Below are 24,449 nucleotides of genomic sequence, written 5' to 3' on the forward strand. Positions count from 1 at the left end.
CTGAGTTGATGGCTCAGACCTCAGATTATGTTAGGTTAATTCCACCCTTCCTATTGTTATCCCAACTACATTTTCTCCCCAGAGTGTATTCTAATTGGAGCACTGTGTTCTCTTTATAAAATGGATGTTAAGAGAAAAGATCTCTGGGGAAACTAAAACTGAAATTCCTGTTCGGGAGCACAGCTGCCTGGCCCTCACCTCACACCTTTGCCGGGGCCAAATCATTAGCGAGCAGGGCAACCCCTGAGGTAGGCCTTGTCTATTCTGATAAGTGGTCCACGTACGAAGGACACTAACCCCCGGATGAACCTGCTCAGTGTATGGCCCAAGGCTACAGCTCACATAACCGACCCATTCTCCACTCTGCAGTCGCTTTGCAGCACAGTGGAGAATTAGTATACACATCAGTTGTGATGACACATAATCTTTAGGCTGTTCACTTGTCCTGTCACTGTCCTGCATCATATATCCACTTTGTATCCTCTCACAATTTAACAAAATAATGTGCCAAAAGGACTTTCAGTTTTGGTTACTTCAGATCAACATAAAAGCTAGTTATTTGTATTATCATTCATCCATTCATTCATGGTTATTGCTGAACTTGTTTTCACTGCTGTGTTTGCACTTGCTTTTCTATACTTACAGTCAAACTACTTTTTGGGAAAAGTTTGTAAAATGCTTTAGCTTGTACTGAAATCACTAAAAGTCAATATCTTACAAGGGTAAATCTTTTTGGTAGGGTGCCATGTAATAAGAAGAAGAGTGTATATAGACTCATTATCACAAAAGTGGGCCCCACCAGGCAGTCAACATCCCACTACACATCGATTTTGCAATAACGGCTGGCTTGCTGTAGATTATGACTTACATATTCTCCTCCGCTGAAAATACACCCTTCTGCCTCTCTCCCTTTGTCGCACTCCCTTTCCCTCTGCAGCGCCTTCATCCATGAGGCCAGCGACCCCTCCCAGCAGGTGCCACTGGTGGATTCATCCCTGCAGACCCCCGTGGGTCTGGCACTGGACTGGCTCCAACACAACCTGTACTGGACCGACTCCGGAGACAAATCCATCTCTGTGGCCTCAGTGGACGCCACCAAGAGACGAGTCCTCATTAACACCGACCTGAGTGAACCCCGGGCCATAGCGCTGGATCCCCACCATGGGTAAGGAAGAGGAGATGGTGTGTACTTGTGTGTTTCTGTTCAGAAACACAATACGAAACCAGGCTCTGAAATCAAGCATTGACCACATTATGTAATATCTAGTCTGGCTCACAGGAAGTCGGCTGTGGGTATAAGCCTGCCATTTCAGTCGGACTTCTCCTCTCCTTCCTCTATCTGCATGTTACCATTTGCAAGGGCATCGCCGCTGCATCCGGGGCTTAGCGCTGCCCAAGATGACTGTGATTGGTTTAAAGAAAACCAGAATGATAACGGGTTCAGCCAGACCTTTCTCCAGCGATGGCACAGCACTAAAACGAGGTGTGGAGATAGGTCTGGCTATGTGAGACTGTGTAATACCCAATATTGTAGATACAAATGACAGTATCAATAATTATGGTCATTAAACAATGATCTCTATTGGTCATTATAATGCTAGCATACACTGATTCATTTCTAAGTTAAAAAAGGATGCTAATTACTAAACTGTATGATATGGATTTACACAACAATGTACAGTATGTCTTTGAATATGCTGGCAGACACCATACTGATCTTTTTTCCCCCTGTTCTATAATATTGAAGATGACGGTCAATAACCCCAGATGAAGATTTGTTAAGTGATTTCAGCCCGGGACCCAGGATATGAATAAACATGATCTCCTTCTGTGACCACGTCTAATGATGAACATAAGAGAACTCTTGTTGCTGTATATGAGAATCCGGAGTAACAAGCCTGTGACCCATTTAGCATCCTGACTCAATAGTTTTTTAGAAATTCTGTCCTAGATGATCGCTCCTAATCTGGGAAGCTTCATGAATTTGTGCCAGCGTGTGCCTGTGCAGCTTTTGTGTTCTGGTGATCCAAACCCAGATGAAAACAAACAAAAATAAGCTATGATAAACAGGCACATAGTCTAAACTGAGGCTACATACACAGTGACATTTTCTGCACATCACAGACTCAATCATAACTGCCCTACAGGAATCCAGCACACACAGATTTCTTACTCCAACACCAAATGACAGTTGTGTCTTAGCAGGAAAATGTGCTTGATGTCGGTAATAAACATTTTCATAGAAATGAATGTAAATCTCTGTGTATTTTGCTGCTGTGATTTCTGACTGATATTGCCCAATAACCATTCAAAGTCTAACGAACTCATACAACAACAACTTTTAAATGTGGTGGTTTAAACACTTGGGGGTTGGTTTAAGCCTGCCACAAATCAATGCTATGGCTGCAGAAGTTTGCATGTTTTCCATTTAGCAGAGTATTTCCCAACACTGATGATGTAAATTAGCACAGCCACAGCGTTAAATTGAATACTCTAATTACGACATAATGGGCTGGGAAATGTGTGGCTGGCCTTACAGCTTAAAAGAACCACATCCACACAAGACTACCAAGTCATAACTATGTAAACCATCATATCAGAAGCCTCTATGGTAGCTGCTTCAACAATGGACAGAATCTGTGGTGCTGAACGGACAGCTCCCATAGAGTGCACTTATCATCTTCTTCTTGTTTCTGTTACTAATGTGGTTTTGTGATGTACCAGTAGTTCTTAACAGACATGTCTCCCTTTCTATGTCTCCTTCAAAACCACAGTTCCTCACATTGTACAGGTGCTATTCCCAGACATCAAATCAGAGACAGTATTGCCTCTGCAAAAGTATTTAGTCTGAAAAATCCTGTTTCCAGCTTCCATTTGAGAAAAAATAAAACTCTCCTGTCCTATTTTTTCCACTCTTATATAGGATTGTTCTACAATAGTGTGTATATTGCATCGGCACTTTTTTTTTTAGCAGCACTGCCTTTCTGTCATCTTGCCAGTGCGATACTGTTGATGCAGCCCTCATAATAAATATGGAAGGATGCTATCTGACTCATTAGTACAAAACTGTGTTATAAAGTTAGTAAATCAACCCACCTGGTAGCAGTTTCTTTGTTATGTAACAGCCACCAGGCTGAACAGACAAAGTATAGAGCAACATCTACAGAAACTCAATACTTATACAAAGAATGTCCAAGTTCCAGACAAACTAATTGATGGACAAGTGTCTCTGCAAATAATCTTCGTAACTGATGAGAATCTACAAAAGTTATCTAAGTATAAACAGCATAATACTTGTGCACTATAAGATTATTGCTTTCACATTTCTTGCCGAGCACAGCAGCACTACACCAACAGTCCATAATAACACAATAAGTATGCTTCTTTTGTTCAACCCAGCTTTATGTACTGGTCGGACTGGGGCACGCGAGCCAAGATAGAGAAGGCCGGGATGAACGGGGTGGACCGACAGGTGCTGGTGGCTGATAACATTGAATGGCCCAATGGCATCACTCTAGGTGAGAGGAGAACAGTAGTTTTGCAACTCTTGTCTTTACATTATATGTTACACAGTGCTGTGTTTTACACTTTTTTTGGCAGTTGTGTTTTGCTAAATGTGCCTGAAAAAGAGCTAATGCACTCAATCAGTTCGTTGTATGTAAAGATCAAAAGTACTTGAGATAATAAGGGTAAATGTTAAATGATGATGACAAAGGAATTGATTTATAAAGTTATCACAGCTGATTCTGAGCGATATTTGAAGTGTTTCAGGAGTTATAGATCGACACAGTAAAACTTGCAGCGTAAGCGTGAGAATCTGACATTTTAAAACGTAATCAATATCACCTAAAGGGATTTGTTGGTCAGAGTGCACGAGTGCTTACCGCAAAGACAATCAATTTCCACTCAGCTCGTGAAAGTCCTATCCATGTGTGTGTGTGTGTTTCAGATATAGCCAACAGGCGTCTATACTGGGTGGATTCCAAGCTGCACCTTATAGCCAGTGTGGACCTGAACGGAGCTCACCGCAGAACACACATGTCGTCTGCAGAGAGACTGGGTCACCCCTACGCTCTGGCTGTGTTTGAGGTTTGTGTCCACGGTATCATCCAGCCTCCCACATCTCTTCATATCTACGACTCTCTCATCGGCCTCACAGGGGCCGGCAGTGTGACTGGGAGTTTGAATGTAATGACTGTTAAATTCAATTTACTGTATGCTCAGTTTGTGTGTGTCTGTGTGTGTGTGTGTGTGTCCTTATGCACGCGCTGCCTGTTTTCCCTTGTGTAAACAGAGGATAGCTATAGGGAGTAGAGAACAGCCTAACACACACACTCGTGCTTTTGGTTATCAGCCACCTTCCCTGTGTGTGTGTGTGTGTGTGTGTGTGTGTGTGATATGTCATGGCCATCAGAGAAACTTAAATCTGGTTTTGTGCCAAGCGATCCTGCAAATCGGCAGCCTTGTGGTTTCTATGTTGTGTGTGTGTGTGTGTTTGTGCCTGTGTGCAAGCCAGTCTCAGATGGGTACTAATGACATCACCCAAGTGGCCTACTCCCCAAGGGGAACTGGTCTCCTCATCAGAGATGCAGGTTTCACTCAGCTGCGGACCAGACTTACGGGCATAGATTTAAAAAATTAAAAATATAAAAATATCCACTTTAGGTTTGAATTACATTTGTACGCTAAGGGGTCATGAAACTTGTCCCAGCTGACTTTTTTTAAGTCAAAACATCAACACTGGGCTCAAGTGTCCCTCCTCTGACAGCAGCAACAGAATAAAAAAGCCGAAAAAGGAAAGCAGAGGTGGAAAGAATATTTAATATTCAAGTAGCAGCACCACTGTGTAAACGGCACTACTAAACTAAAGTACAAGTACCTAAAAATGTTCCACTTATGCTAAAGAGCTCTCTTGTTTCAGAAAAAAAACTTTTTTATAATATACATTGCTCACACATCTCTCTCCGGTTTTCTCACAGTTTTAACCTCTAGAAGTGAAAATACCAATAGTGTTAAGCTGTCCAAAGCATAACCTTGAGGAGTTTTATTTATTTTTTTTTTTTACTGTACTCTGCTGTTAGTCCACCCTGCGGCCAGCACTGTAGTGTAACTCACAGAAATGATGATAAATTCCCTCTGGTGTAATACATAATCGATCCAGGGCTTCTCTGCCCTCTGCTCGGTTGTGACTACAAGGTGACCTTCTTGTTCAGGATGTTGAACACACACCAGCCCAGTGTTATTGAGTGCAGCTGGTTGTTGTGTACATCGCATTACCATCTCTTTCTGACTCAATGACTGACTCAACACAAACACACACACACACTGGAGATTAGCCTGTAGTTTCTAAGGCAACTGCAAAAAAATGTCAGCTTCTGTCTTTTTAAACAGTTGAGGGAGTGAACTAGGGAAGCAAAGCAAACAAGTCAATTCATAAATAACAAGTATGGTTAAAATTTGCCTTTGAGCTACTATATTTTGATCGAAATAGGATGTGTTTGAATCATTTAAGACCGCTGTAACAAACCAGCGAGGATATACCAGAAACTTGACACCTATAAAAAGAAAACCAAAAAGCTCTGGCTTCTTCCTGTCTACTCCAATTGAATTAAAACATGTCTTAGTTACCAATAAACCTCTGCATATGCCTTTCCTTGATGCGTTTGTCTTCTCATATTATTTGCAGCAAAACCCAAATTAGCATGCTCTCTTAACAAATATTTGTGACTGTGGCTCAGGAGGTAGAAGGGGTCATTTTCTCAGATAAATTAGGCCTGTGAGTACTCTGAGCCAAGCGTTGAAGGCAGTTAGCGTATTGTGTATTCTCCCGCAGCGTGCATCTTATGTCTCTGCTCTCTCTGTTTAGATCATTTGGTCCCTTTGTTTTTTTTTCAGCCATCTGTCCATTTATTTAGCCATTTATTCTCTTGTTCCTCTATTTCATTCACCCCAGTCACCTGAACATAAACACTTTTTAGTATTCTTTTTAGTCTTTTAACTGTGTACTGTAAATATGTACTATATTTAGTTTTAGTTGAGTTTGTTTGACATTGTGGTCCCTGATGTAACCAGACTAAGAGTCCGTAGCCAGGCTAGCAGCTATATAAGGCTGGACACAGTGGTGCTTTGAGCTAAATGCTAAAATCCGTATGCTAACATCTTGCTGCTAAGTAGGTATAATGTTTACCATGTACACCATCTTAGGTTAGCGTGTTAGCATGCTGACATATGCTAATTGCAGCTAAACACAGCTGAGACTGATGGGAATGTCAAGTATTAGACAAACTGAGTTTTAGGCCAGATGATGTTGCTAGATGAAAAGTTGAGGGATCAATGAAGTTATTACAATTTAGATCATATTAGATTTAGATTATACAAATTTTATGGCAATCTGTGTATCGCAGATGTTTAGATACAAGTTGTAGTTATGTGGCTCTGTCCTTCAGCTCTGTCCTCTTTGCCAATATGCCCGACACAACCCCGACTAACTTGTCCTGTGTGTTACCCACATTAACACAATGATTCTCCCCGTGTTTCAGGATCGTATCTACTGGACAGACAGAGACAGGTCGGCGGTCTTCATGGCCAACAGGCTGACAGGTCAAGACATCCACACGTTGGCTGAAAACCTCAATGACCCCCATGACATCGTGGTCTTCCACCAGCTCCGACAGCCGCAAGGTGTGTGTGTGTGTGTGTGTGTGTGTGTGTGTACAGTGTGAGTGGGGGAGACTGTGCATGTGTGTCTGCAAGTCTGTTCACTCTCCTTCCCCTCACTGTGATTGTGTGAGCCGAGTTACATTTCTGTGACCAAGTTTCTCTCCGTGGGTCCACGTCGACCCAGGCGCATGAATAAACGATGGTGAGGCTTGTGACTGTGGTGGCGTGATCAAAGCACTGGGACACATCTGTCAAAAACCTGCCTCCAACCCGGTTTTCTCTAACAGGACAATCCAGATTTGAGTTGAACTGAACAGAGCTCTTAATCATGAATGTGATGGCTGTGTATTTCCTTTCCTGTGTGTCAGTTTCCATATCTATCTCTGCCTGTCTGTCTCTTTTTATTTCTTCCTTCCAGTGCCCATTTATATTTTAATCTTTCACTGTATTTCGTCACCGTCTTTCCTCTTCGCTCTTCATACACTCCAGTCTTTCTTAGTTTGTAGCTAAACAAGACTATGGGATGAACAGGCTCAGTGGCACAGGAACTGGTTAATATTTACAACAACTTTCTGAATGTTGCCAGATTTTATTCTTTGTATTCTTTTAGATTTTTGTTTGCGCAAGGTAATGGGGCTTTGTTGAAAGGGAATTCAACAGTGTTCACAGAGGGGAACAATAACGTGTGACAGCTCTCTGTGACTCTCTGCTATCTCAACATGTTGAATAAGTGATAATCTTATTTATATAACCATAACTGTGTAATTCCCCATGTCTCTCTCTCTGTCACTGTCTCCAGGCCCAGACAGCTGTAATCTGGGCAGCGTGGCCAATGGAGGCTGCGAGTACTTGTGTCTTAAGGCTCCACAGATTACCGAGCACTCGCCCAAATATACCTGCGCCTGCCCTGACGGACAGGACCTGGGGCCTGATATGAGGGGCTGCGTGCCAGGTGAGCGTGTTTATGAGCAGTAATTGAGAGTATTTAGTAATCAATAGCACCTAAAGGGATTTGTTGGGCAGAGCGCCACAGTGCTTACTGTGTAGATAATCAGATTCTGCTTCACTTAAGGAAGCTCTTTTTTCTTTTATTGAGTGTCATCAGAGGGGAAACGTTTGGGCAGTTGCCTCCTTGATTAGTACAAATGTTTCGTATCCCAATGTAGTTTGCTTTATTATAATAATAATAATGTACTTTTTTTCTGATATAGCACTTTATTAAACACAGTTACAAAGGGCATTACAGTGATAACAACAAAGCAAAACAGAGAGAGAGTGTCAAATTTGCTAAAAGGCAAGGAAGGAGAAAAATATTCATAAAATAAACATAATGGATTGAATTATATTGTGCATTCTGACTTCTGGGGGTAATTTTCTTCAGATTTTCAGGTATTACTCAGCTTGACTGTGCTCTGTCTGCTGTTTTGGTTAACAAATCATTTAGTCTAATGTGTGCTGTTCTCGTGGTGTCAGTCAACTATTATCTGGTTATTCTCCTGCTCCGGCTTTTTCCTGTATTATTGAATTTTCACCATTGGTATCACTGTACTGTTAATTAATAGGGGTGTGGTTAGCACTTCTATAGCACATGTTTTACTTCTATATTATATTATTACCAGCTCAGTATAAGCAACTAATACTAATTTCTAAAAATCATTTAACTGCTCTTTATTCAAGTAAGCACCGTGCTGCCTGAAAGTGGGTGCTGTTTATAACTGGCCTGATGTGTTTGATCACAGAGGAATAAAATGTAATAACACATGTAATAAATCAATGTTATGTATAGTGGGTAGTAAATAATAATAAATTATTAAATATACTTCCTCCAAGGAACATAGTTATTGAACCTGTCACTAAAAAAAGATAGTTGCTAAGCAACATATACAGACGATGGATACAATAACATGGACCACTATACAATGTAATGCAACCTAACACAACATCTCTGTGACAAGTACTACATTTGTATAGCTTGTGCATTATGATATATGATGTTTATGCTATCTTGTCATGCTGGGGAGGGGACAGCTGCTTTGAACAGACCCAAGATGGTTGCTTATTTTGTCCTGAATTTTTAAGGGAATAGGTCAGAATTTGGGGAAAAAACGCTTTTTCGGTTTCTTTTCAAAAGTAAGATACCAATACCACTTTTGCTTAAGAGGTGAGTGTAGGAGGATCTTATTACCTTTGGTAAGAGACAAGCTAGCTGTTGCCCCCTTTTTCCAGTCGTGCTAAGCTAAGCTAACCGTCTCCTGAATGTAGCTTCATATTCAACAGACAAAGAGTGAACTAGGAGTGGTACCTTAACTCTCTGCAAGAAAGTGAACAAGCATATTTCCCCAAACATGTCAGAGTACTCCTCTAAGGTTCTAGAGAAGTACATCAGATTTGAGACCACATGTCCAGTGGCTTTAACACACGCTCAAGCTTTCGACTGTCCTCTTCCTTTCTTTGCAGCAGCACCGCGAAATGACATGACACCGACGTCCTCACCTCCCTCTGGATTTACACCTGACACCAGAGCAACTGTCGCTGAAGACTTCCCACCGCCCTCAGGGGGAATATCGCAGGCGGACGCCACCCCCCACTTGACCACAGCTCCGTCTGGTTCCCCTGATCCCCTCACACCCCTCTCCACTCTAAAGCCTGTGCCGTCACAAGAGTCGAAGGCGCTGGGCTCACACTCCACCGCCACCACTATGGTCGTCTCCACCACGCCTGCGGGGGACAGCAGCGTCTCTCAACACTGTAAGTGGGCTTCAAAATAATGTTCATCAATTCTGCCTGTGTGTGCCTGTAAATACTACTACGAATACTGTGAATAAGTCTCATTTAGAGACTTATAAACAGATGTGTGATGATGTCACATCACTTCAAGAAATCTAGCTCTATATGATTCACATTTTTCATGTGACCCCTGTGTCCTCTGTATGATTTTAAGCGCCCATTCAGGACTTAAAAAGAGATGGGGCCCAATTCTCTGATAAAGTGGCACTTTCACAAGAGCGTCCTCATCTCCTGCCAACTACCACATCCCGCAGTCTTACTCACACTCATAATGTAGTTTACAACCTCACCCTCACTGTAATGATGACACTAAAGTGAGATATCTAACAACCACGCTGGACTGACTTTAATAGGAATGATGGATGGTAGTCAGTCGCCTTGAAAATGTCGCCTCTCCCTCTGTAAATTGTGCTCTGTGTAGGCTGTTGTGTGTCTGCGAGGGCATGCATGCACTTGTGCACCTGTACATAAATGAGTGTGTTGGTAAGTATGTGTTATGTAAATGAGCGTGAGGTGACATTGGAGCCTGACGGAGCCTGGGTGGATGAAGCGTAGAAGGTCAGGGGTAGTGTCAAGGTCACACTCTGCCAAATGCCAGGCAAGTTTTCTCTCCCGCTTTCATTTTTATTCCAACCTCTTTTTCACTATCTGTCTCTCTTTGTAAAACACTCACAGCCGTGCACGCATGATCACCCGCTCCCTGCCTCTCTGTTTTATCTCCCTTCTCTTCCACCGGCTCTCCCTTCCTGCCCCCACTGCTTATCTCTCACTCTCATTTTCTCACACATTTTTTTTATCCCTTACGCTTTTCTCACTCTTCCTCCTCCTCTCTCGCTTGGCTGTCTTTTTTTTTTGACTCTCTGACTCTAACACTGCTCGTTCTCGTTTCGTCTCTCCCCTCAGCTGGAAGCGAGCATTTCCTCCTGGGCGAGAACCTGACAGTGGCTGTTTTGGGAGTGGTCATCCCCATTGGTAAGTCACCTGAAGCCTTCTCGTCCGTGCGTTGTCTGTACACATTAAAGGCCTGCAGCGCTGCGTAAAGCTGCTGTCTACCCGCTGCCTATGGCCACTGTGTTTGTAGTCCATTCACACTGACCCTGCTGTGGCAGGATGAGAGAAGCCTGGCCCACAGGTCTTCCTCGCTGAGGTTTCTCAGGAGTCATTTTCTGTGTGTCTGACATTGCTGCCACACTGCATTATTCACTTCACACTGTGTTGTTGTGTTGGGTTCTGCTGCAGCTACAGCCAGACCTGTCAGTAGACCTTTTGTCTCTGTGTAGTTAGCATACTATAGTGCAGTAAGACAGCACAGAAAAGGCTGGTGCACCTAAATTACCAAAAACTATTTCTCACTTACCACTAGTGGTATCCAGCCATCCAGATAGTTATGGTCTTATTGGCCCTTGTTTTTAGAACCAAAGCCCCCCTTAGTTACTGTTGCTACACCTGTCAAGCTATGCGTTCTCGCATGCAGTTCACGCTGCTAATGGAGGCAGATATACTGCTCTAAATTCTCAGTCATTTTTGAAACAATGGGTCCTTGATTTCAGACAGAAGTAGACAAAAGCAGGTTTCGCATTTCTGGCCGGTGAAATGTCAAGCTTATCAAGCTAGCGTGAGCTCCATGAGTTGAAAAACTAAAAGTTAGTCTGTGGCTAATTTAAAACATGTAGTACTGGATGGCTGCAAACATGATGTCGCGCTAAAAGACATCCCAGGAAAACAGTCGGCATCCTCACCAGCTGATGATGCGTGTAGAAGACATGTGGCAACAGCATTGTTCTTTTATTACAGAGCAGAGCTAGTTAGTCCAAGTATTATGAGTATGTTAAGGATAAATGGAAGATCAGACTGTTATTTGTTCTAAGACAACTCTGTTGTATATTGTTCATGTTTTCAAACAGTATGTTTTGACTTTTAATGTTTCAAGAGAAAAGGCTTGTAGGATGAGCTTATGTGTTTTACATACGTAATGCTGTCACAGGTAACATTGGCTGGAGTGTAAACTCTGATAGGAGAGCTGATGATTGGACAATCACTGTCAATTTTCTTTGTGGTGCCCAGAGCATTGAAAACAATTACATTTAAAAAAATTCAACAGCAACATCCTTTTCCAAAAAATGTGTCCCCATTACTCTGGATAATGGAACTGCCCTTTGAAAGAGGAATACAATTTGATTCAGATAATCATTAAAAAGTATGTAAAGGCTGTAGAAAAATAAACATGTGGATGTGTTTATGTGGAAAATATTACCATAGACACCTCTGTGCATCTTTGCGGTTAAAACAAGCAAAACCAATGCAACATAATAAATAAAACAAAATGAGTTCAGACGGACTGTTCTCATTATATACTTCATAAGGTGAACAGACAGGACAGAAAAGAAAGATGGCAATAAAGCATGAAAGCATTATTGCTGCTTTACTGGTGTAATTTAATAAAGCATTATTAAATTACATTGCTTATTCAAGGACACATTTGCTGAGGATGAGTTGCCAAGAGATTGTGATGTGATGTGATAGTTTAAATTGCTCCCCAAGGATAGTTTAAAACTAATTTACTCCAAAGCCTGGCCACTAATGGTGCTTCACGCAGCTGATTTCGAGTCTGTGTTTAAAATCTGTCGCTTGGTGTACGACCCGACTTTGACCTGATGTTTAGCCGAGCCACCCACACACACACACACACAACCTCTCTATCGCTGCCCCCCTGCCCTCTCTGTTCCCCGCATGCCTGTTCTGCTCCTCTCCGTGCCTCTCATTTCACGCCATGGACACGTTATGCCTTGTTAACGCTCCCCCTTCCCGTGTCCCTGCCGCTGTGTGTTAAACGCATGCAGTACCTATCATTGCCACAGTGGTGTTCGGCCTGGTGTGCACCGGAGTCTACCTGGTGTGGCGTAACTGGCGGCGCAACTCCACCAAGAGCATGAACTTCGACAACCCCGTCTACCGCAAGACCACCGGCGAGGGCGAGGAGGACGAGATCCACATCGGGCGGACTGACGGCATGGGGCACCACGCCCACCACCACCCGTACCCGCAGGGCGTCAACATGGGAGTGGTAGGAGCAGGGGCCGGCACCTGCCCGCAGTTCATTGCCCTGCCACTCGGGGGCAGCATGCCCGATCCAGGGACTCACTGGTACACGGAGCAGCCCATGCTCTCCACTGCGAAGTGACCCACAGGGGCAGATTGCGGGGGAAGATGGCCGCTCAGGCACACGCACGCACAGTGAGGTCAGACTTGGACTCAGTTTGCAGAAGGGACGAACAACATATCATCAAGTGTTACATGCAGCCATTCACAGCCATGTCCTATGCCAATATCCATTTGAAAAACTGCATAATTAATAAGACTAACATGATTCTTTGAAATCTTTTCTGTGCTGGAGCTGGATCTACTTTTTCGCCGGTAAATGCTGAGAATTAATTACAGAATTATTAACGTGTTATAATGTGTTCCCAACATTGACCTTGAAATATGGAGTCAGACTGGTTCCTCTTTTGAGTCTTTTACATTGATGAGTGAGGTGTGTGCTGTGTGTCTTATATTTTGTGACGGGGCTAGTGAGAGGTTCTGTTTCGTCCTTGATGTGTTAATTTGGGCTTTGTGTTATTCCTGGTGGGCCACGCAGCTCTGGGAACACTGTTTAGGTAGGAGGAGCTCTGAAACTGGGACAGCACCTGCGTTGATGGGACAATCTGTACAGACTCATGTTAGAATCAATCACAAATGTCATAAATGTCATTAATGGAGCTGTCTTTCATAGTTAACGTTTCCTTGGACGGGTTTTCTTTTGTAAGATGTTTCCATTCTCTGATTGATTTTAAAGAGAGGTTACCACCCACATGATGTGCTTTCTCTCTGGTTCAGAGGCAAGCCTTTAAGGGTGAGTTGTCTAACATTTCAAAGTGCAGTTGAACACGGTTGATTGGAGGGGGTTATGTTTTTATTTGACCTCCAACACCCCAGAGGTTTGGTAGAGTGCAACAGGTTTGCAGACTGGAAAGAAGAAAATGGATTAATACTGTATTCAGACCTTTGTTTTCTATGAGCGAGGTTAAAGGGAAGTGGATTTTGCGCAGGAGTTCTGTCTTCTTTGTTGTGACTTGTTTAGGTGTTAAATGGTTTGAGAAAAGCAATAGACTGCAGCTTTTAGTCAGGCTGCAGTGTTATGTGGTTTGACAAAAATCCTCGCGTGTTAAAGAATTTCATTTGATCACCCGCTTTTGACTGTGACAAATGCACACGTAAATACACACGGGGTGCAGTGATAGCAAATTCACGCTGTTCTCCTGGGGACGGAGACAATGTGCACTTGCCCTCCGAAAAACACAAACCGCATGCATAATTGGTCACCAACTGACAATGCAGCCGTTCATTGTTTCTGGCAAGATACACACATACATGTATGCACGCACACATTCACAACAGCACGCTGGATTTCATAGCCTGCTCTGCTCCTCCTGAGAGGGACAATATCTGAGCAGACAGTTTTGGATAGTGCCGTGTGGGAAGGCCCAGCTGGTGTCTGCATGATGAAAAACACCCGTCGTGTGATGTAACGACAGAAAACAAAAAAAATCTGACTCTGATGTAATGAGGTTGAGACCAAATTGTCCTGGTTTGGTCCCGTCATTAACACTGTTACTCCATTCATAAATCTTAAAAGTCTGTGTGTGCGTGTGCTTATATGTGTGTGTGTGTGTGTGTTACATTATTATGCATGTGAGTGCTAATGTTCATCCCACAGCCATATTTGAACTGTTTTGTATGCTCTTTGTTGCACAACCCTCTTAGAATGCCTTCTGTATTGTGTACTGCATGGAAGAAAACAGTGTATGAAGGTGTGTGTGGATAAACAGGTGTGTGTGTGTGTGTGTGTGTGTGTGTGTGTTGTATGTGTGTGTGACAGTGTGTGACACTGGAGAAGCTTTGAGGGTGCTTTTTGATTCATTGATTTGTAAATATGTTTTCATAAGGTTTTTGATAATGTATTATACAATTATGTAAAAGAGAAGATGTACATAAGATTTTAGATAAAGTGTTGACAGGTATATTAATTTATTTGTATAAAAGGAGAGCACTGCATTCCCTGATTGTAAGAAATCTGAATTATCCACCAAAGTGGTTTGTGTTGTTTCTTGCTGTGCATCATTTAGCATCCTTTTTTGTGTACAACCCCTTTTTTTTTCTTTGTTAGCCCACATAAAACACGGTGTCCCCTCCTGAAAACTCACCCACCTTTGCAACGCTTCCCGACCTTGGTGTTCATGAGATAATTGATTCTTGTTTATTTGTGCCTTTTTGTTTACTTTTTCAATTTCTTCTAGTATTTTTCATGAAAAGGACAGGGATCAGCCAACTGCTGTACATGCAAAGACGAACTGTATTAAGACCAAACTGGTTCCACTTTTTGATTTTCTGTAATGGATTACTTTTGAATATCTCTATATATTGATATATAAAATCTGATTGAAAATGTCTTTAATGTGTGCGGTTTCATTTACTGCTATCAAACGTCACATACATGTTGTGTCATTGAAGATCTTTATAGTGAGACTTTGAAAATGATACTGAACTGGAGCCACAAATGGCAATAACAGGATATTGGCACATTGATTTTCCTTTTTCAGTTCTCTTAAATTAGTTGCTATAAAGCAGCACTTTTTTTAATTTATATTAACAATGGGTGAAAAGACTGTGATATGAAAGGTGTTGCTAACAGTGACACAAACACAGAGAATTATTCCCCAACTGTTGTGGCAAAAACTCATGAATGCTTTAATTCAGGCAACCTGACAGGAAACAACTCCTGGTAAGGTACGGTGCGTTTACATCTTGTTTGTGTGACTTGCTAACATGTTAAACAAGTAAAGCCAGCACACAGACTGAATAATGACATTATTTAGAGTTTGATAACATTAGCTAATATTAGCTGCTATGGGTTACTGCTCATACCGGACCAAATAAGGCTGTAGCAGCAAAACCCCTGAATGTATATAACTGAGCAAAGTCCATCTTATTGCTTATCAATCCAAGTTTTGCTTTTGATGTTAAAGCAGACAAGAAGCTGCTCTTACAGTATGTTGAGAGTCCATTCAACTGAGCTGCTCTTCACATTCATCCATTTACTAAGTGATTCATTGGCAGACAGAAGAACAGTAGTAGATAAATCCAGTCCATTATCATAATTAAACTGAAGCAGACTCTTTCTTGTTGTACGCCACCCCATTAGGATATTATGTAGTATTGTAAGTATTCTTTAATAATCCAGTGGTTCCTGCATCAGACAAATAGGTGCCACAGATGTTCCTTGCTGCACAAGGGCTAAGATGAGCACCTTTATTCACTGTGGCGTGAAGGCCTGTTTGGGTGGGGGATGGTGTATTGACACCTACACATCTGTGGAATAGGCACATGGTCTATGCCTACACATGAATACATATTGTTGAAATGCTTTAATTCTCTAGTTCATCCACTCAAAGCAAATAATGTTTTGTTTGATAGAGCAGTACTCCATTTCCATACGTATAGTGTGTCTGTGCTTTTTATCGTTGTTATTTGATTGATGGAAAAGCAGCTGATTTTATCTCTATCGACCCATCGCTCTCTTTTTCTGAGGATATATATTTGCTCAGGGTCATTACAGCAGCAGGACAGTCAGTCAGCCATGCTGGAAAAAAAATCCTCAGGGGAAATGAGGTGGCTTTGCTCTGTCAGACAGAAATCCAGCCTCCACCCTGTCTCTACACTCAATCCTTTTTGTCTTATCTCACCAACGTAATCTCAAATCCTTGCAGCAAACCTAAAGCTCTGCCCCTTACTGTTTCCCAGGGGGTTTATAGAAGAACAAAGGCCCCCAAACACATCTGCGTTCACGCCTGACTGGACCATTCCAGCTGCCATACAGTTGGATTGCAGGTGAATCTCATTTTGTCCTCTCTCATGGTGGAATTAGAACAATTTGGTGGGTGTCATGTTTGTAATTGTCTGCCACACTTGAAAGGGATTAGATCTAATCCCCTGGCTATGCCCATTTTAGAATTCCATATTTATGTATATTGTTGCTTTCTGTATGTGTGTTATAGTGTTTGATTTGGCAGGCAGTAGTGACAGTGAAGTGGAGGAGCTGTGCCACCCGCTGGCCACGTTTGTTACTACAGCAACAAAGCTGATGAATGCGCTCTCAATGCAGCAGCTCAACCACCATATTCAAGAGTTTGTTTGCTTCTTTGAAACAACGCAGTATCATCAGTTTTCTGCAATTTTATTACAAACAGACAGTTTATACATCAGTATAGCAATTACTAGTGAGGAAATCAACAGGTTGGTTTAATGGAGCCAAAATGTGTCTTTCTTCCATGTGCTTGGCATGCAGCATAAGACGAGTATTTAGCTTTTCTTATACATATTTGTATATTTTACACACATTTATTTTGAAAGTGCTCGGCTGCTGCAAGAATGCAAATAGCAATCTGTAATTTTCCTCTAAAAACATAAAAGCACCTGGGATGGTGAAACTTTTATTATATCCACAGAACTTTTCATAATGGTCACCATATTCATGTGACCAACACAATAAACATGTCTTAATAAATATTTTTTTTCATTGCATAGTTTGCAAAGCTAAGCTGCTACTTGGATGTGCAAAGATCAGCCGTAACTAAGAACATCAACAGTAAAAACAATAGAAAACAGCACATTTACTGTATACTGCATCAGCAATCATGACAAACACATCTAAGCTTTACCTCACTCATTGATTATGTGGAGTCATCCCATCCAAAATTCAAGCAAATGCTTGTGCAGATGTCCAATGTAACTGAGTTTCAAAGTAGCTCAGAGAGAAAAGAGCACATGAGAGAGGATGATAGGCCTGCAGATTTGTTTCCAGTTTTCCAGAACTACAAGGATCGAGCTTTAGCATGGGCCTGCAGGAGGGCGGCTGTATCCGTGTGGGAACCTTGCATGGCGATAGAGAGTGCAGTTCGACCACGCTGGGCGACAAAAAGAAAGAGAAAAAAAAGGAAATTAGGATCACATCACAAATCGTGCATTCTGAGCCCATATTACGTTAGAAACATTAGACACACTGGCTTCATTAAAAGCACAAATCTTTAGCCATGCTAGCGGCGTAGCTCAAGGGATGGCAATGTTGGTCAGTCTGTTTGTCGGTCAGTCAGTCCTCCAGACTGATATTACATCCAATTATTGGATGTAATGCCATGAAATTTGGTTTGATCTTCTGACTTTTTATTTATTTTGTGCCAAAAGTCACTAGTTCCCTTAGTGACATTAGTGAAATTAGTGAAATGTTATCACGCAAATGCTAACATGCTTAAAGTGTTGTACATGGTCAACATTATACCTGCTAAACATCAGCATGTTAGCATTGTCATATGCCGATGTTAGCATTTAGCTCAAAGCACCACAGTGTGCTTACGTACAGCCTCATTGAGCCGGTAGCATGGCTGTAGACTTCCACGTGCAGAATTAAGGCTCCCAGAAGACAAATGAAATAACAACACTACTGTGTGTGCCAGGCTGCATTTTCAGTCCTTTAGATAAATGGGTTAAGATTTAATTTTGCCTTTAATTAGTCTATTTAATCTGAGTGTCAAAGTGGAACACAGTGTAGAGTCGAGATAGGCCTGTGGTTGATGGTCCTTTTATTTTTTCTCTTAAATTCTACTTTAAAGGCAGACTGTGTCAAAAGTAGAAGACATTTGCATCCACTCCTCTGCTCTCTTCCCTGCCTCCACTCGCTTCAGACTGGCAGATAAAGTACTGTTAGCGGATTAGCTCATCTCAGCCCAGGGAGATTTGTTTTACTGTAGTCCTGATTAATCCTGGGAAAGCTCTATTCAGCTGCATCCAGACTGTCAGTCCACCCACGTCCACACAGTGTCAGTCAAAACATTCCTGCTTTCATACATCTAAGCTCCTTTTTGTGTTCAGTTATGTGAATAAAAAAAGTAGGTATGCCATTTTCTTAACAAATATAACAGGATTTCACAACCGAAATGGAGTTGGATCCATCATCATATGAACTCTATGTTCTGAAATTTAATTTAATTGGGTTGCAGTCTGTAGATTTGCTTTGGATTTGTTTGAGAATGTTTTGTCCAATTAACTGCGATTCCTTTGGTATGACGACTATAAACAATTAATACCAGGGAACTTGTAGCCTGTACTGTGTATGGCAGTTAAATGAAGACAAAACTTCTTATTGTTTCTTTGATCAAAGAGTAAGAGGATAATATTGGACGTAAATTGTCCTTGGGAATTGGTTTTCTGCAGCATCACCTTATCACTCAGGGTGAGGTCACACTGGCTCCTCTCCAGCAGCAGCCTCGCGATGTGTGTGTGGCCCCTCTCAGATGCGAACATCAGGGCTGTGGTCCCCTGGCTGTCCTGGATGTTAGCATCTGCTCCACGGCTCAGCAGCAGGCGAACCATCACAACTCGCCCGTGTCTCACCGCCAAGTGCAGAGCTGTTTGGCCCGTCTGTTGAGAGGGACAGACAATATATTCATTAAAAAACACAATATTTATCTGTCCCTTATTTAGATGCTGTTCATCTGTGATGTCAGTCCACCCACATCTCATTTACTGCTTACGAAACTGAAAAACAACCTGCATAGAGTGCTTGGAGTCAAACTAGCAATCTCCTGGGAAATGTGGGGAGTCTACTTTTCACCGCATTAATTACCCATGCTACATTTAGACTGTGTTCGCAATGTTACCTGGCTGGAGCGAATGTGAATGTTGCCCAGCTCCATGAGCTTGCGGACCACCTCCATGCCACCTGGGCCATCGGGGGCTGTCAGCGAGGCCAGCATCACTACTGTATAGCCAGCATTGTTCTGAAGGTTCACATCACTCACACCTGTAGAGCAAAGGTGGTAAAACTCAACTTTTTCAGTATTTACAAGCTGACATTTCCCATGTACAATGGCTCTGGCAACACAACACTATTACCTGTGTCCAGCAGCAGGCTGACAATGCTGTAGTTACAGTGCGACACGCTGTAATGCAACACTGTGTTGCCATTGTCATCAGCCAGGTTGACCAAGAAGGGCAGCAGTGAAGGTGTGGTCTTCTTCACCTCTCTCAGGTATACAACCAGCCTGCTGGCCACTGAAGCCTCCTCTGCTGCCACACTGAACCAGTGCTGAAACAGCATGACCAGGGCCTTCCTCTGGAAATAATAACTTTGGATTAAATTTTTTCTGAAGGATTTGGCCCCATGTTGGAATAATCCTCTTTAACAGACACACTTTAAAGAAGTATTAATTTGTTTTGGCAACTGAACAAGCTGAAAACACAACATGTTCACCATATAAAGCTGATATGGTGAACATGTTGGCAAACAATTGACCATTTTCACGCCCAGCAGACACAGATAAACAACAGCATTTGGAGTAGTGTTTCTGTCCACCCGTCGAATGCACTGTCACTCTCCTTAGAGCTGTTTGGTGGTCAGCAGGTTGCTGAAAACAGCTGGAATGAAGTTGATGAGAGCCGTGAGAGTAAACCAAAACAGTAAAGTTGCTGGCCATAAAACCAAAACAATGAGCTGAAAGGTGCTAAAATGCTCTGAGAGCTGAGGAGATATTATCTGTGGGTTTGTCATTATGAGCGACACCTTTCACATTACACATAGACATTTGATCCATTGTTGATATAAAAATGTTGATAAGTGCAGCTTTAAGATAAAATACAATTTAGAACTGTACACTACTGGAAGCAGCTTCAATATTAAATAAATGTGTTTCTTTAGGTTTGATTGAAAGTTTCTTTGGAAGAATCAGCACTGCTTACCATGTCATCATTGGGGTTATCCATTTTGTCCATGTGATCTTTGAGGAACTGACAAGCAGCCATAAAATCTGCACTCACTGTCTCCCTAGAAGTGTGCGTAAGGAGAGAACAGAAAGAAAGTTTGCCTCATAGCGGCAGGAATATTTTCCTTTGAGATTAAATTAAAACACAGGAGCTATTCCCTGGAGAGTACACATCACAATTACATTTTCCAAACTAAAACTGATAAGGCGTTTGTTTCCGGTCCTCTCACCTGCCCCCGGTGGTGGTTTCTGAGCCAGAGTTCCCCTCCATCTGTTCTCCCGGGGGCTGAGGTTTCATCTTGGCTGTTTTCTCTGGAGCCTCAGCCTCCACAGACGCTATGTCTCCATCTGTTCGTGCTGATCCCGCTCCCCCAGATATCATCTGTCTGTCTGGGCTCATTTGCCTCTCTCCTTCCATCCGTCTCCTCTCTGGGTCTGCATCCACCTGGGCAGCAGCCATCTCCCTAGGGCTGGCGCTGCTCTCCTTCTGCTCGCTCTGGCTCACACAGTCCTGCCCAACACTTGCGGTTGTTTTGCGTCTTCAAAAAAATATACAGATAGGAGAGCATAGCAGAAAATTTAAACTATTAGCTACCCAAATGCTGGTAAACGTTGGCATCTGAATCTAAACTGATCAATTTTGTGCGCCACAGTTCACACACTGTTTAAATCCCTAAATTTAATGTCAGCAAATCAACCATTATCTCACACAATGGCTGAGTTGGCTCATTCAGAAACAAGACAACGATTTCTGGAAGAGATTTCTAATGCATTATTCATGTTATATGGTCCAGGATAATTCAATCAATATTTAGTCCAATCCTGTTAAAGCTTCAAAGCTGGAAATCAAAGGAAAAAGTCGAAACAAATGAGATGTAATGCCTGTGTTGCTTCATTTTCAGAAAGTACAAGTCTTACTGTGTTGACTCAATACAACTGATCTCATCTATTGTACTAATACTAAGCCAAACAAATACCCTGAGCCCCAGGAAACCAATCCCAGAAACTGTCACCGTCACCTTTTCCATCTTTCCTGACTAATCTAAATTAAAAGTAATAAATAAACTCTCATTGAAGGTTTTTGGAAATGGCAAATGTTCACTGGAACTCACAACGGACAACTTTAGAGGGAGTGGCATTCATCTTTCAATCTTAAATTATGATGTTTTTCTCAGTCAGAGCAGTAGCTTGAATAACCTCAAGTTAGTGTGTCTGTAAACCAAAACTATGGTTTGAGCAATAATCATAACTCTGAAGGTTGTTGAAGTCAGAGGGAGTTATTTACTAACCCTTCATTAACACCCCCAGAATGTAGGTTTTTTGACGTGCGGGCACATCCGTCTGTCCTCATGATGGATTTAGAGGCTACAAGGAAGACAAACACAGAGGATATGATAAAATGTCAAAACACAACTGAACAACATGACGTGCTGCTGATGGAATACATATTTATCATGGTTTATCACTTATTACTTTTGGACACTACCATTTCTTCACAAAAGCTAACACAAAATAACAAATATTTTGTCCAAAATTGAGAGTCACACAAAACAACCGTCAGTTTACATCTAGTGGGTAAATTATGGGTCTGAATTTGACAGAGGAACATCATGATGTGGCCTCTTCTACAGTGAATGGTAATAGAGTTAGATTTTCAGTATTGACTTTCAAATTGGAGCAAAAGAAATATTTTATTTTGACAAGACTTCTGTGCTGTGAGACAAATGTGTGGATACGACTTTGAAGACATATAGTGTTTCTCTATTGAAATTAAAATGAATACTTGTGGTTGTTCAACAACAGCCAAAGTCCACACATAAATGTGCTCTTATTCCTGTGTTGATACAGCTGTTAAGTTGCTACAGCTGCTAGCATCGACAACAACTCAATTTCTATTTTACACAGGCTTTGCACTACACAGAGCTGACATTTTGATAACCCTATTCAACTCTATTGGCCTCCGTCTAATATAAAAGTAACAGCAACACAGTTCCTCATCCACTTTGTCTTCACTGACTTCACTGAAAATTACATTCATAACTATCAAAGTTAAAAGGTTGATAGTTAGGTTTTAATGGTTTTTGGCTTTAAAGGTACAAAGTTGTATTTCAAAGTTTGAAATAATGTCTGTAATCACTATTTCATACCCATAATATTTGCAAAGGCAATTCAAAACACCTAAAATCAGCCTTGTGGGAGCCGACTAGGGTCAATCAATCATGTGCTCCAATAAAATACTACCAATCGGCTAACAGATTCTCAACTGAAACTAATGTTTTTATCAGTTAGATGTTACAGAAATCAATACGAAATGTGTCCTTCAAAGAAAAAGGGTGAAATAAAAAAATAGTAAAAAGTAAAAACTGGTTGTTCAGTCCTGCAAAATAGTAAATGTGATTTAGTCATTACATTGACATAATGAACAATCTGTGGACTGTAGTACCTCCATGTTGGATCCTCTCTCCATCACTGTGTCCATGCTGGGTGTAGTAGGAGGTAAGGATTTCAACAAGTCCCACCATCTGCTGCTGCAGAGAGTTGACTTTGGGGTCTGGGTGCTTTAGAGGTTTCCCCTCCTCTCCTGACTCACGGTCTCCACACAAACACTCCCACTGCTGATCCAGGAGCCTCTTGATCTTCCTTATGTGGTGGACGACCATTGCTGTATCTATACTGTCATCTGAAGCATTTCCAGGTTCTGCAGATACGAGTGAGCTCCTTTCAGTAGAATCTACGACAGAGTCTTGTTGTCGACTTCTTTGTCCATTTGAGGTTACAGTCATTGTACTGATGAATGCATCTGGACCTCTTGACACTTTATTATAGGGTTCAATGGATCTCACCACCGTCTCATCTCCATCCTGGTCTACCACCACTCTCTCCGCACGGACCCACACACCAGGATTCCTGATAAGGTGCTCAATTTTCTCATTTTTCCTTCTGCTCTCTTCCTGCTGCTCCCCCAGCAGCCCCAAGGCCCTCTGGAGCTCCAGGCCAGTCTCATGGAGCTTCTGCTCCAGCACAGCTACCTTAGCCTGCAGGGATGTCACTGTCAGCAGCTCATCCAGATCAGTACTCGCCCTCCACTCGTGTGTTGGATTAGAGTCTTCCTGACTAGACTGATTTCTAGGAAACATGATATGACATTCATGCCGAGGCCTTTTGATGTCCACTGTGCCGTGGTGGGACGAGGTGTATGGTTCTGTGGTTCCATTCATTGAGGGGGCTGTGATATGTGGATTCAGGCCCAGACGGAGCCTTTCTCTTTCCTCCTGGAGGATGCAGATGTGCGCCCTGAGCTCTGGAATCACCCTCATCTCCATCTCCAGCTCTCCCACACGTTCGAGGGCCTCTGTCAGGCGCCTCAACAGCCCAGAGCAGTCCTGGGGTCGAGGGCTGTCTGAGGAGTAGAAGACATCTTCACAGGAGGTGTTTCTTCCTTCAAGGTGATCCCTCGAACTGCGGAGGCTGCCGGGGTCGTCGGTGGACTCTGATCCCTGCCTCAGCAGTACTGTGAGTGGCAAACTGGAGGCACGGAGGAGATGAGGTCTGATGTGCTCACCCAGAGGCTGCTCATCAAACTCCTTGATTCTGGCCTCCATCTCCGTCAGGGACTTGAGCCCTGTGGGAGAAAGTGGTGACCTGTGATCATTTGCCCAGGAAGTGTAGCCATGATGATGGGCGTCTGACAGTCGGGACCTGGGGCCTAGAGTTCCAGTAGATCCCCAGGGGCTTGGGCGGTAGCCACACCCAGAAGGGTTGAGGTGCCTGGGTAGAGTGCTTGCTCGGGGGCCCTTGCTTCGGCGCTGGATGGGGACTCTTTTGATTGTGTTGCCTTTCTCTATGTCATCTACATATTTTAGGAAATCCAGGTCAAGTCGAAAGCCGTAAGGGGTTTCCACTGAGTATGGGGGTTTCCCTTTAATTCCGTTCTCAGTTTTATGGGGCAAGATATTTCCTGAAAACATTAAAACAGTAATTTAGTATCCGTCGCAAATAAATATCTGATATAGTAAAATCATGTTAGGGACTTTTTTTTGTTTTTGTTTTACCATTTTGTCCTTCCATCATTGTTTTTATCTTCAGTTGTCCAAACAATTTGTTGTCACATTATCTGGTTGGACTTGTAGTATCTGACAAAACAAAGTA

General features: G+C 42.4%; 2 protein-coding genes across 2 annotated transcripts in view; one reads left to right on the forward strand and one right to left on the reverse strand.

Moving 5' to 3' along the window:
* LOC139297027 (low-density lipoprotein receptor-related protein 8-like) overlaps positions 1-12,628 on the forward strand; it is a 67,622-nt gene extending 54,994 nt beyond the window's left edge. The window contains exons 11-18 of the mRNA XM_070919609.1: positions 938-1,165; positions 3,400-3,518; positions 3,950-4,089; positions 6,540-6,681; positions 7,460-7,612; positions 9,118-9,408; positions 10,351-10,419; positions 12,288-12,628. Of these exons, the coding sequence (XP_070775710.1) occupies positions 938-1,165; positions 3,400-3,518; positions 3,950-4,089; positions 6,540-6,681; positions 7,460-7,612; positions 9,118-9,408; positions 10,351-10,419; positions 12,288-12,628 (1,483 nt within the window). The remainder of the gene's footprint in view (positions 1-937; positions 1,166-3,399; positions 3,519-3,949; positions 4,090-6,539; positions 6,682-7,459; positions 7,613-9,117; positions 9,409-10,350; positions 10,420-12,287) is intronic.
* Positions 12,629-16,721: 4,093 nt separating this feature from the next.
* On the reverse strand, positions 16,722-24,371 carry LOC139296998 (KN motif and ankyrin repeat domain-containing protein 4-like). Its single transcript, XM_070919576.1, has 9 exons — positions 24,353-24,371; positions 22,744-24,258; positions 21,590-21,665; positions 20,531-20,839; positions 20,278-20,362; positions 19,435-19,654; positions 19,200-19,342; positions 18,760-18,960; positions 16,722-17,450 (listed from the first exon to the last, which is right to left on the reverse strand). The coding sequence occupies exons 1-9, from the start codon at positions 24,369-24,371 to the stop codon at positions 17,358-17,360; spliced, it is 2,661 nt and encodes an 886-aa protein (XP_070775677.1). The 3' UTR covers positions 16,722-17,357.
* Between the last annotated feature and the right edge of the window lie 78 nt (positions 24,372-24,449).

The sequence above is a fragment of the Enoplosus armatus genome, chromosome 14, assembly GCF_043641665.1.
Source record: "Enoplosus armatus isolate fEnoArm2 chromosome 14, fEnoArm2.hap1, whole genome shotgun sequence".
Taxonomy (NCBI): Eukaryota; Metazoa; Chordata; class Actinopteri; order Centrarchiformes; family Enoplosidae; genus Enoplosus; species Enoplosus armatus.